This window comes from Chiloscyllium plagiosum, unplaced genomic scaffold (genome assembly GCF_037043375.1).
Source record: "Chiloscyllium plagiosum isolate Xiang-an unplaced genomic scaffold, Cpla_swu_hap1 HiC_scaffold_27, whole genome shotgun sequence".
NCBI classification, from domain to species: Eukaryota; Metazoa; Chordata; class Chondrichthyes; order Orectolobiformes; family Hemiscylliidae; genus Chiloscyllium; species Chiloscyllium plagiosum.
Genome location: NW_028270165.1, coordinates 10,550,618 through 10,562,614, shown reverse-complemented (window position 1 = coordinate 10,562,614; position 11,997 = coordinate 10,550,618). Strand labels below are relative to the sequence as shown.

The 11,997-nt window shown below is 46.3% G+C and overlaps 2 protein-coding genes across 2 annotated transcripts in view; one reads left to right on the top strand and one right to left on the bottom strand.

The window, feature by feature from the left end:
- The window catches only part of LOC148143074 (uncharacterized), a 312,271-nt gene that overhangs the window by 26,539 nt on the left and 273,735 nt on the right, over positions 1 to 11,997 (top strand). The gene's annotated exons all lie outside the window — the stretch shown is intronic.
- Positions 1 to 11,997, bottom strand: part of LOC148143086 (uncharacterized) — a 260,306-nt gene that overhangs the window by 247,809 nt on the left and 500 nt on the right. Inside the window, exon 2 of the mRNA XM_087973994.1 lies at positions 9,598 to 10,874. Coding sequence (XP_087830120.1) covers positions 9,598 to 10,475 — 878 coding nt within the window. The 5' untranslated portion in view covers positions 10,476 to 10,874. The remainder of the gene's footprint in view (positions 1 to 9,597; positions 10,875 to 11,997) is intronic.

Sequence of the window (11,997 nt, the reverse complement as noted above, 5' to 3'; positions counted from 1 at the left end):
CATAAAAAAAAACCTCTGCAGCAAATAGGCCTTCTTCTATTGAATGAATGGGCAGAGGTTTCTTCTTAACATAGGATGCAAATAATATACCCTCAGAGCCCTTTACACTAAATTGAGCCCTCTTCGGTTGAATGAATGGATGTGGAGGTGCCACAGTTGAATTGGTTGATAACGTTAAAAATCACATCTTCTCCCTGAATATGTGACATTACCGCTATAGCCCCAGAGCCCGTTGCAGTAAATTGGGTCATCTGCTGTTGAAAGAATGAACGGGAATGAAAAGGGCGGATACACTGACATGATTGTGAAATTCCCCACCAATCCCAAAGCTTGTGGTCGGTACCGACTAATCGGAGAGAGAGTTTACCGAGGGTGGGACCAACACGACACGGAATGCCAGCTGCCATTGGTCAGGTGGTGTAAGGTGCGCTCTGATTGGAGATGACGCGCGTCACTGAAGGAGGAGACGGAAAGAAGAAGAAAAACAAAGATGGCGGCGCGAGGCTGCGGTTTTCTCATCGACTCAGCGGGCGGTTTCTGACGGAGGGAGGGGGGCAGACAGGCATCGTTTACCTCAGAAAATACCTTTAAAATACATTACAAATTAAAGTCGGAACTTTCCAAACAAAAGTTGTGAAGAAAAGGAGGCAGTCCCCGGTGGGGTTTATTGTTTATTTGTGTGTAATTCCCGGGGCCCGGGAAGGGGGAGGTGACGGTTACCGGGTGAACGAGAAAACAAATTAAAAATGTCGGCGGTGGAGGAGAGAGAGCCGGCGCCCGTGGCTTCTTCGGCGGCAGCCGGAGCCCAGGAGCTCAACAACCCGGAGCTGGAGGAAGGTCCGAGCTCCAAGAAGCGGGGAGTCCGGCTGGAGGCTGGATTTGGTCAAGGCTTGTATCTATTAACTTATTTAAATGGTACCTACTGTATGGGGCTATGGTTTACATTAAAACCGGAGGATCATGTCAGAGTGTTTGTTTATATTGAGCAGTTGTAGTTGGTAAAATACACTCCCTGGAGGAGCACCTTCTATGATGCTGCATTTCTTGCCTTCTGCCCTTCCCCCATTTGTTATCTCCCATCCTGATTTTACATTTTATTTGGTCAAATTTAATTTCATATTAATGAGACTTGGTATTCACTGTGTTATTAATTTGTTTGTTGGATTATTGTAAGAAAAAATTAATGGTATCATGTCATTTCTGATGTCCGAGTTTGACATTGAATGTGCAGATGTGAATATCAGTAAGTTGTGAAAATAAATCAAGAACTTGTGGTTCTAACAAAATAAGCAGTTCACTGATATTCATGGCATTGTCTCATTTGAGGAGGATGATGTGAGTCTGACCAACAAACCGTTTCATGTAGTCACCCAATTTAATTAAAATTTTCTTTAACTTAATTAAAGAAAATAACTCTAGCAGGCTAAGATTTGTGCAATTTGTTTATAAGATTTATTTATAAGTCCATTGCTCCCGATGTGGTCTCTGCCACATTGGGGAGTCTGGACGCCAACTTGCAGAACATTTCAGGGAACAGCTCTGAGACGCCAAAACTAAATGACCCCACCACCTTGTGGCTGAACACTTTAACTCCCCCCTCCCAATCCGTCAAGGACATGCAAGTCCTCGGCTGCCTCTCCTCCAAGCTCTAGCTACCTGACGCTTGTAGGAAGAACACCTCGTCTTCTGCTTTGGGACCCACTAACTACATAGGATCAATATAGATTTCACCAGTTTCTTTATTTCACCAGTTTCTTTATTTCCCCTCCCCCCACCCCACCCACCCCCACACCACACACCTTGTCCCAGATCCAGAGTTGAAAAATGTGGCGCTGTAAAAATGCCTAGAGGCCATGCCTTTAGGAATTCCCTGGCTGTTCTCTGGCATGGCACTCATCCACAGATTCTATCAACAAACACATTGACCTGGACCCAATACACCGGCAAATGCAGCGGACAGTTGGAACTGACAACCGGAAGCAGCAGAGACAAACCACTATAAATGCTGGAGGAAACATCACAGAAGCGCTTCACAAGAGGCTCCCAAGCACTAAGGATGTCACCTGGACAGGGGATGAAACGTCTGCAACAAAAATTCCCAGCTCGGCGAACAGAACCACAACAAAGAGCACCCGAGCTACAAACCTTCTCTCAAATTTTGAATTGAGCATAGGAGTTGGGACATCCTGTTGCAACTGTCACACATGCCACACAACACAAGGCGTGGCCCGTCTCTGACTTACCATCCCTTTGAATATCAGGGGGAAGACACCCCTTTAATTGTAACATTCAGGAAAGATGCCTTACTTCAACAAAAATGTGCTGTGCTCACAGATGTTTGGACAGAGGAAGGGAGTTGCAGTCTGGGGTGAAGCTCAATCTTCATTCAGAGAAAGAGAGGAGCAGCAGTAGCTTCAGAAGCTCATGGTCCAACTTGCACATTCAGACAGTAGGGGGACTCTTCTGGGTAAAATCTGGGAGTGAAGCAATGTCTCCTCCTTTCCATTCCTTATCCTGGGAGGGAGAGAGAAGGGGGGAAGCACTGTTCATTTGCAGCAACGGGAGGCAGAGAGTATGAATCCAAGCAGCGAGCAAACTCTGCAAAAGTCAGTTTCAGTCGGCTTCTTCTGGAATATTGTGTGCAATTCTGGTCTCCCTTCTCTAGGAAGGATGTTGTGATACTTGAAAGGATTCAGAAAAGATTCACAAGGCTGTTGCCAGGGTAGGAGGGTTTGAACCACAAGGAGAGGCTGAATAGGATGGGGCTGTTTTCCCAAGAGCATCTCAGGCTGAGTGTGTGTTTTTTAAAGAGGTTCATAAAAACTTGAGGGGTGTGGATAGGGTGGATAGACAAGGTCTTTTCCCTGGGATAGGGGGAGTGCAGAACTAGAGGGCATAGGTTTCGGGCGAGAGGGGAAAAATTTAAAAGGGACCTTGCAGTCAACCATTTTTTGCAGAGGGTGATGCGTGTATGGAATGAGCTGCCAGAGGAAGTGGTGGAGGCATCTGGATGGATATATGAAAAGGAAGGGTTTAGAGGGATATGGACCAAGTGATGACAAATGGAACTAGACTAATTTTGGATATCCGATTGGCATGGACAAGTTAGATTGAAGGATTTGTTTCTGTGCTTTATGTCTCTGACTCTATGACTGGTGAAAAGCGTTGGCATTCGTCGAAACATTTATGTAACAGAAAATTATAAGAGGGTAAAGATTAGCCTCACGTCATTGATCCATGAATCCTGGTGTAGTATGGATGTATTTCCAGTAATAGAGTCAGTATGGCATGGAAGGAGTCCAAAATGACAGCTTCTTTTACAAAAAGTCACACTTAAAACTTACATTTCCAGAAGACTCAGATTTAAGACAACCGTGCGTTAATATAAGACAGATAAGTCTGGGGTATATGTTACATATTTGATGGAATGTTTATAGCTCTCAAAGCCTGATTTGCAGTTGTTGCTGGGCTCGTAATATTGTACAGCAGAATATTGTGTATCTTCAGTAAGAACATCAATACCGCATGATAGATGTTCATTCAGCAACTTGAGTGGACTCTTCATGGAGTATGCAATCCACCACATTACCCTGCTGTATACATTTACATAAAGATCAGCACAAAGATCTTGGGTATTAAGAGAGGAAAGAATGTTCCACAGAAACTAGAATTGTGTGTTTTGATTTTCTATTGTGGACTGACAGCGATGACCTTTGCAATCTCTTTCCACAGGAATATTACAAGAGAAGAATTTGGAGGCAGAAATCTCAGACCAAACATCACATCGAAGTCTGACAATCGCTTGATTCACCAGGACTTGGATATTGATGGCCTTGAAAACAAAGGGGAGAAGGTCTGTCTGCTTAGTTAGGTTTTAAACGTCAGTGTGACTGGAAACTCAGAGTCTCACATACCCTCACACCAGAGTAGTGACTGGAACATGCTTTACAGACTGAATGAGAGTCCTCCAATTACCAGTCCACCAGTAACACCACACCTGTGCTGTAAGTGTGAGCAAGTTTCAACTGATTGTTGAACCTGGAGAAATACGAGTATACCTGCACTCGGAGAAATCATGAAAATGCAGGGAGTGTAGGAACGGTTTCCCTTCCCCGCCTGCCTGATATTCATCAGCATTTATATACTGGGCAGCGGCCAATCACCTGCATTCAGCACAGGAAAGGCTTCACTCAGTCGCATCACCTCCTAGTCCACATTGTGGAGAAACTGCTCATCTGCCCTGTATGCTGAAGCAGATGAAGGACATTTTTGTTTTTATCCTGGATGGAGCATACTGCAGGTATACCTGAAATAGATACATTTGTCTCTGTCCCATTGAGTCTCCAGCACAGGGCCAGGCTCAATTGGTCTCTGTGTTTATTCTCCACCTGAGCCTCCATCCACCCCTCTTCATTGCTCCCCCATCTCCCCTCCATCTGCATAAGGGTATCCCCCACTTTTCGAAAGTCACTTTACACTACTTCACTTTTACAAAAGACCTACATTAATACCTGTTCTCACAAATCGAAAGAAATCCGAAGAGGATTGTCACTTTTACAAAGAAAGGCATAATATAAATTAATTCATGGTAATTGCTTCTTCGCTTTAGGCCCATTTCGGCTTATGAAAAGAACACTCTACTTTCAAATAGTGGGGGAAAGCTGTATCAATACAATACAGCACAGTCACAGGCTCTTCTCACTTGGTTTAGGCACACACACACCCTCAAGCCTGTGCTAATTCTTAATCCTTACTTAGACCTGCTATTTATTGCCCATGTGTGGTTTCTGTTCCTCTGTTCACCTCCCCTTCATGTGTCTATCAAGATACACCTTAAACATTGTTAAGGTGCCTGCTTCCACTACCTCCACTGGCAGTGCGTTCCAGAAACCCACCACCTCTCTGTGTCAATTCCTCACCCCCACCACTTCTCCCCCAAACAGTCCCCCTTTCACCTTGAACCTGTACCCTCTTTTAGTTGACCTTTCCACCCTGGAGGGAAAAAACGCCTCTGACTATCACAGAATCCCTCCAGCGTGGAAACAGACCATTCAGCCCAACAAGTCAACACCGGCCCTCCAAAGATTAACACATAGAGACCCGTTCCCTTACCCCTATTATCTACATTTACTCCTGACTAATGCACCGAACATACACATCCCTGAACATTGGGGCAATTTACATACAGACAATCCAACTTAACCTGCCTCTCCCTGGACGCTATGGGTAATTTAGCATCGCTAATCCACCCTAACCTATACAAGTTTGGATTGTAGGAGGAAGCCCGAGCACCCGGAGGAAGCCCACACAGACACGGGAGGTGGGGTGCAGGGACAATGTGCCAACTCCACACAGATAGTTGCCTGAGACTAAAATCGAACGCAGGGCTCTGGCACTGTGAGGCGTCAGTGCGAACCACTGAGCTACCCTGCCACCCCTGTCCAGCCAATCTGTGTGTCTCATCATTTTGTCGAGGTCTCCTCTCAGCCTCTGTTTTTCCAAAGAAAACAATCCAGGTTTATGCCTCCTCTGCTCGTAACGAGAGCCCTCCAGACTAGACAATGTCCTGGTGAACCTTGTCTGTACCCTCTGCCAGACCACCCACATCCTTCCAGTAGCACCGTGACCAGAACTGCACACAATATTCCGAATGTGGTCAGAATAAAGAGCTGTAACGTAACTCTTACACTCAAGGAAGCATGCTGTGTGCCTTCTTGACCACCATGCCCACCTGCATTACCACTTCCACGGATCTATATGCCCAGATCCCTCTGTATGCCAGTGCTCCTATGTGTTCTGCCATTTATCATACAATTCTTATATTTTCTTCATCACTATCGAGCTTCACTTTAACTGTCTTTCTCTCTTCATCTCTTTTTTTCCTCCCTCCTCACCCCTCCACACATCAGCATATCATAAGACAAGTGGAGCAGAAATTAGGCCATTCAGCCCATTGAATCTGCTTCGCCATTCAATCATGGCTGATACGTTTCTCAACCGCATTCTCCCCGTAACCCTTATCCCCTTGATACTCAAGAACCTATCTATCTCAGTCTTAAATATACTCAGTAACTTGGCCTCCGCAGCCTTCTGTGGCGGTGAATTCCATAGATTCACCACACTCTGGTTTAAGAAGTTTCTCTCCCCTCTGTTCTAAAGGGTCTTCCCTTGACGCGAAAGCTGAGCCCTCAGTTTCTAGTCTTTCCTACCAATGGAAACATATTCCCAACATCCACGCCGTTCATTATTCTGTAGGTTTCAATTCGATCCCCTCTCATCCTTCTGAACTCCATGAAGTATAAACCTAGAGTCCTCTAATGTTCTTCATATGTTAAATTTTTCATTCCTGGACCATTCTGGTGAACCTCCTCTGAACATGTTCCAGGGCCAGACATCCTTCCTGAGATATGAGGCCCAAATCTACATACAGTACTCCAATTGTGGCCTGACTGGAGCCTCACAGAGCCTCAGAAGTACATCCCTGCTTTTATATTCAAGTCTGATCAAAATAAATGCCTTCATTGCATTTGCCTTCCTAACCACTGACTCAACCTGTAAGTTTACCTTGAGAGAATCCTGGAGTAGAACTCCATAGTCTCTCCCCATAATCTTTCTGTTCCTGAGTAGCAGCAGAGATTTACAGATACCTCGATTGTTTTCAGGGATACCAAGGGATCTTGGGAATTGCCAGTATCTCGGGAGGAGGCAGAGAGGAATGTGGTGTGGTCCTGTAAACTCCAGAACTTTCCAAACTCCCTGAGTCAGCAGTAACTCTTTCTGGACCAAGAAACAAAAGGGCCACTGAGAAACTGCTACATCAGAAGACCTCAGAAGCAGAAATGAGGCCATTCAGCTCATTGAGTCTGCTCCACCATTCAATCATTCTTACATATCAAGGGTTACGGGGAGAATTGAGTTGAGAAACATATCAGCCATGATTGAATAGTGGAGCAGACTCAATGGGCTGAATGGCCTAATTTCTGGTAGTTACCCATCCCTGGGAAGAAGGACGCAAAACAACAAGTTGTTTCCTGGGACCGATGAGCTAAGTGCTTAATAACCTCATGACAAAAGGACAATTAAGTTTGTCTGTGGAAGGAAGGCACTGACGTAAAGGGGTTTTTTGCAGGAAAGGCTGTATCAAACAAACCACTAACCCTCGAGGATAAGAAGGTAAGCTACAGACGGGAGATCTCCAGAAGTGTGGGGAGGTGGTGTTAGAATCTAAAGAAGCATCGCATCACAGATTTGAAAGCGAGGAATCTCCACCAGAATGCAACTCCAGAAAGATGCAGCAGCAGTACTTGGAAGAAGAATGCTGCACTGAATCCCTGGATACTTCCAGAGACAAACTGTTGGTGGAAACTCAGTTAAATTCTGCCATCAATTGGGTGATAGCAAAGTTGTGAGTAAGGTTGAACTTGGTTACTTGAGGAGTTTTATTTTTGGTTGCTGCATACAATAAAGTGTAAATCATTGTTTCAGCAGTTAATTGTGTGCAGTTTCTGAGTTAAGAGCCAAATTAAGGCGATTCACCCACAACCACAGAGAGAGGCTGGGATTCATGTTGACTCCATTGCATTCAGCAGTACATCACGTCAATACTCTTATAAAGCGAAGGCTGACAGCACCACCTTTCTCAAACAGAGGAGTGTCGCCCAATAATCTGTAAAATTAGCATGAAAAGTGGTGTAACCTGCTCTCGTGAGAAGAATAAATCCCCAACACTTTAAAATCAACAATCAGCAATTTATTTATCCAACTCTCACAGTGAACAAATGAACAAAACTATTAACAAACTGGATACAGGCCAGGAGCAGATGGGTGGCACTAGTTTAGTTGGGGATCATGGACTGGTTGGTCTGAAGGGTCTGTTTCCAGGCTGCATGACTTCATAGCACGGAATGAATGGGGATCCATCCCAAAGATGATAAAGGTTTCAAGCACCACCTTAGGCAAATGTGTGGACTCCCTCCAGATAACTGAGGGCAGTGGGACACTGAGGGTCAGTAGATCAGTCAGCCAGCCAGTTCTCTCCAGGAGACTTCTCTCTTAAGAAAGGAAGTGGTTTTCTGCCCCATCAGCCAGATTATCCAGTTTGGATTAGGTCCTATATTTCCAACAAAACAGGTAGACAGGGCAGTGTCTATAACAAATATGTTATTAAACTTGGAAGAGTGCTGAAGACATATACAAGGATGTTGCCAGGACTAAAGGGTCTGTGTAAAAGGGAGAGGTTGGACAAGCTAAGATATTTTTATTTAGAGCATTAGAGACGGAGAGGGGCCCTTAGAGACGTGAAGTGATCGTGAGAGGCATGGAGAGGGTGAATGCACTCAGACGTTTACCCCGGGGTTGGGGAAGTGAGAGCTAGAGGGCATCAGTTTAAGGTTAGAGGAAAAAGAATAAAAGGGAATGTGAAGGGCAACTTTTTTTTTATGCAGACGGTGGTACACATATGGAATGAAATGCCAGCGGAAGTGGTTGAGGTGGGTACATTAACAATATTTAAAAGGCATTTGGACAAATAAGTGGATAGGAAAGGTATGGAAGGAAATGGGCCAAATGCAGGGAAATGGGCTTAGTGTTGATGGACAGTTTGGTTGGCATGGACCATGTTGGACCGAAGGGCCTGTCTCCTGCTGTGGGACTCTATGATTCTTGTCTCTTTGTCGGTCCGACAGTTTTGAGTTTCCAAATGAACATCTCACTAAATCAGGCCGAATAAACTCCAATCTCATTCATCAACTCTGATGTGGAGGTGCTGGTGTTGAATTGGGGTGGACAAGGTCAGAAGTCACATGGCACCAAATGAAATGATGAAGGAGCAGCACTCATGAAAGAGCAATGCTCCTAAAGTTTGTGATTTCAAATAAACTTGTTGCACTGTAACATGGTGTTATGTGACTACGGACTTCTTCAACTCTGGGTTTGTCTCAAACTTGATGGGATACTTTGTCCAACTCGGCATATTTTATCAGTATTGCTTGGAGGAATTCTTTTTTTTAAGATTAGATTCCCAATAGTATGGAAACAGGTCCTTTAGCCCAACAAGTCCACACTGGCCCTCCGCAGAGTAACCCAGCCAGACCCATTCCCCTATTCCTATTCCTCTACATTTACCCCTGACTAATGCACCACACCTACATATCCCTGAACACTTTGGGACAATTTAGATGGGCCAATCCATCCTAACCTGCACACCTTTAGACCAGGGGAAGGAAACCGCAGCACTCAGAAGTAACCCATAGAGACGTGGGGGGGGCATCGTGAAAGCTACACACAGACAGTCACCGAGGGTGGAATTGAACCCAGGTCAGCATCGTGAGGCAGTGGTACTAACCACTGAGTCACCATGCCACCCAGGTGGTGGGCTTGGGTGGGGGGGGGAGGGGGGGTAGGGGATGGTGAGTCCAGCACAAAACAAAAAAAGCCCACTGCACCCACTGTCAGAATGGGCAAGAGGTTCAGCCCTGGGGGTGACCCACTGCAGCGTCACTGGTGGAATCTGATTGTTGGGTGCACTGGTGCCCCCGCTGGTGCCTCCGCAAGTTGCAGGACAATGTGAACCTCCGCCCGCAGTCGGGGCAGGCAAACGGCCTCTCCCCGGTGTGAACCCATTGGTGGGCCAGCAGTTTGGAGGAGCGGGTGAACCCCTTTCCACACTCAGGGCAGTTGAATGGTCTTTCCCTGGTGTGGACCCGCTGGTGGGACAACAGGTCAGAGGAATTGCTGAAGGCCTTACCACACTCAGAGCAGGCGAAAGGCCTCTCCCCCGTGTGGATTCGCCGGTGTCTCAGCAGGTCGGAGGAATTGCTGAAGGCCTTCCCGCACTCTGGGCAGCTGAAGGGCCTCTCCCCCGTGTGGACCCGCTGATGGGCCAGCAGGTTGGAGGATTTACTGAAGGCCTTCCCGCACTCTGGGCAGCTGAAGGGCCTCTCCCCCATGTGGACCCGCTGATGGGCCAGCAGGTTGGAGGAATTGCTGAAGGCCTTCCCACACTCTGGACAGCTGAAGGGCCTCTCCCCCGTGTGGACCCGTTGGTGCCTCAGCAGGTTGGAGGAGTCGCTGAAGGCCTTCCCGCACTCTGGGCAGCTGAATGGCCTCTCCCCCGTGTGGACTCGCTGGTGCTTCAGCAGGTCGGAGGAATTGCTAAAGGCTTTCCCGCACTCGTGGCAACTGAAAAGCCTCTCCCCTGCATGGATTCGCTGGTGGGTCTGGAGGTTGTCCACACAAGTGAACCCTTTCCCGCACACGGAGCAGTAAAACATCCTCTCACCAGTCTGTATATGCTGGTGGGCCAGCAGGACACAGGAGCAAGTAAAGCCCTTCGCCCGCTCGGGGCAGGAGAACGGCCTCTTTCCAGTGTGATTGCACTGATGAGCCGCCACCACAGATGGGACACGGAACCCCTTCCCGCAGTTGCCACACTTCCATGGTTTCTCAACGGGGAGTGTTGCCTCGGGTTTCTCCATGGCCGAAGCTTCAGCTGCGCACACACACACACACACACACGTGTACAACCCCGCCGTGAATTCTTCTTTCCAGGCAGTAGAGTCGTTTCAGGCTCCACACTTAGTGCGCTGCAACAGTCGGGTCTTTCAACCAGTCCCCCCGTACTCAAACAGGAAGCAAAAAGAAAGCTTTGCTCCTTCTCACAGAATCATAGTTGAAAATTGTTGCGGTCCTGATGGATTGAGTGACTGTCAGACATTGACGTGAAAGTGAGGAATGGAGACGCTGGAGATTCAGAGTCAAAAAATGCGTCGCTGGAAAAGCGCAGCACAGCAAGCAGCATCAGATAAGCAGGAAAATCAACATTTTGGACTTGAGCCCTTTATCTGTTGACTTTGAAACTTCTGTCTTCAGATAGTCTGTAAGAAAAGATTACAAAAATCATCACTGCCAGTCCGGTTAAGAATGAGACATCAAGGCATTGACACTTACACCAGAGAGAAAGTGTACATATAGATGTGGCAAATGTTAGTGGCAAGCCAGACTGATAAAGATATGTAGCACAGAAACAGACCCTTTGGTCTAATTCATTCGTGCCAACTAGATAACCTGACCTAATCTCGGCTGATTTGCCAGCATCTGGCCCATATCATCTAAATCCTTCCTAATCGTATACCCATCCAGATGCCTTTTAATGTCATAATTGTACCAGCACCCACCACTTCCTCTGACAGCTCTTTCCTTAAACACGCCACTTTCTGCATGAAAGAATTATCCTTTAGGTTCCTTTGTTAAGTTCTTTTGCTTGAGCTTCTTATACTGCAATACGCCAACTTCTGTGAACAACCAAACTTTATGAAGTACAGTACAAGCTGTGGAGAAACTCTTCACACTCTTCGCAATGCTGGTACACAACAGTACCAAAAAAAACAAACCCCTTAAACAAAGTAAAACTGAAACAGAGGCTTACAGTTGAAGTTAGAAGGGCAGAAGGAGACAGTATTAGCAGCCTTTCTCCAGACAGCTCACTGCTTAACTCACCCAAACAAGACTTCAGCTTTCAGGACTGACCACTCCCCTTTCATTGTAGAGGTCACTTCTAAAACATAAAAGCTTTGGCCTCAAGTCTCACCTGTTCACACATAACCAAAAATGCCTCTCAATACCGTTTTTCATCTCTGTACTAAACCAGTCGCTTCGGAACTTGGGACTTTTTACCACCCCTCTGAAAAAAAAACCAAGGACACAGCATCCTTGTGAAGAAGGATCAGCTTTTAGAAAAAAGGACCAGCTTTGTGACAGAGGGATATAGGCCAAAGACTGGCAGATGGGATTAGATTAGTTTCAGAACATAGCATGGAGTAGTTGCACTGAAGGGACTGTTTCTGTGCTGTTTGACTCGGTAACTGTTTTGCAATGGTCTGAAAACCATTTTCTTGTCTTCCCCCATAAACGTCCACTTCTTTGTTGTTCCAAAATCAGATGAACTCAGCCTTGAATATATTCAATGATCCCATAACTGCAGGAAGACATCCCCAGTTC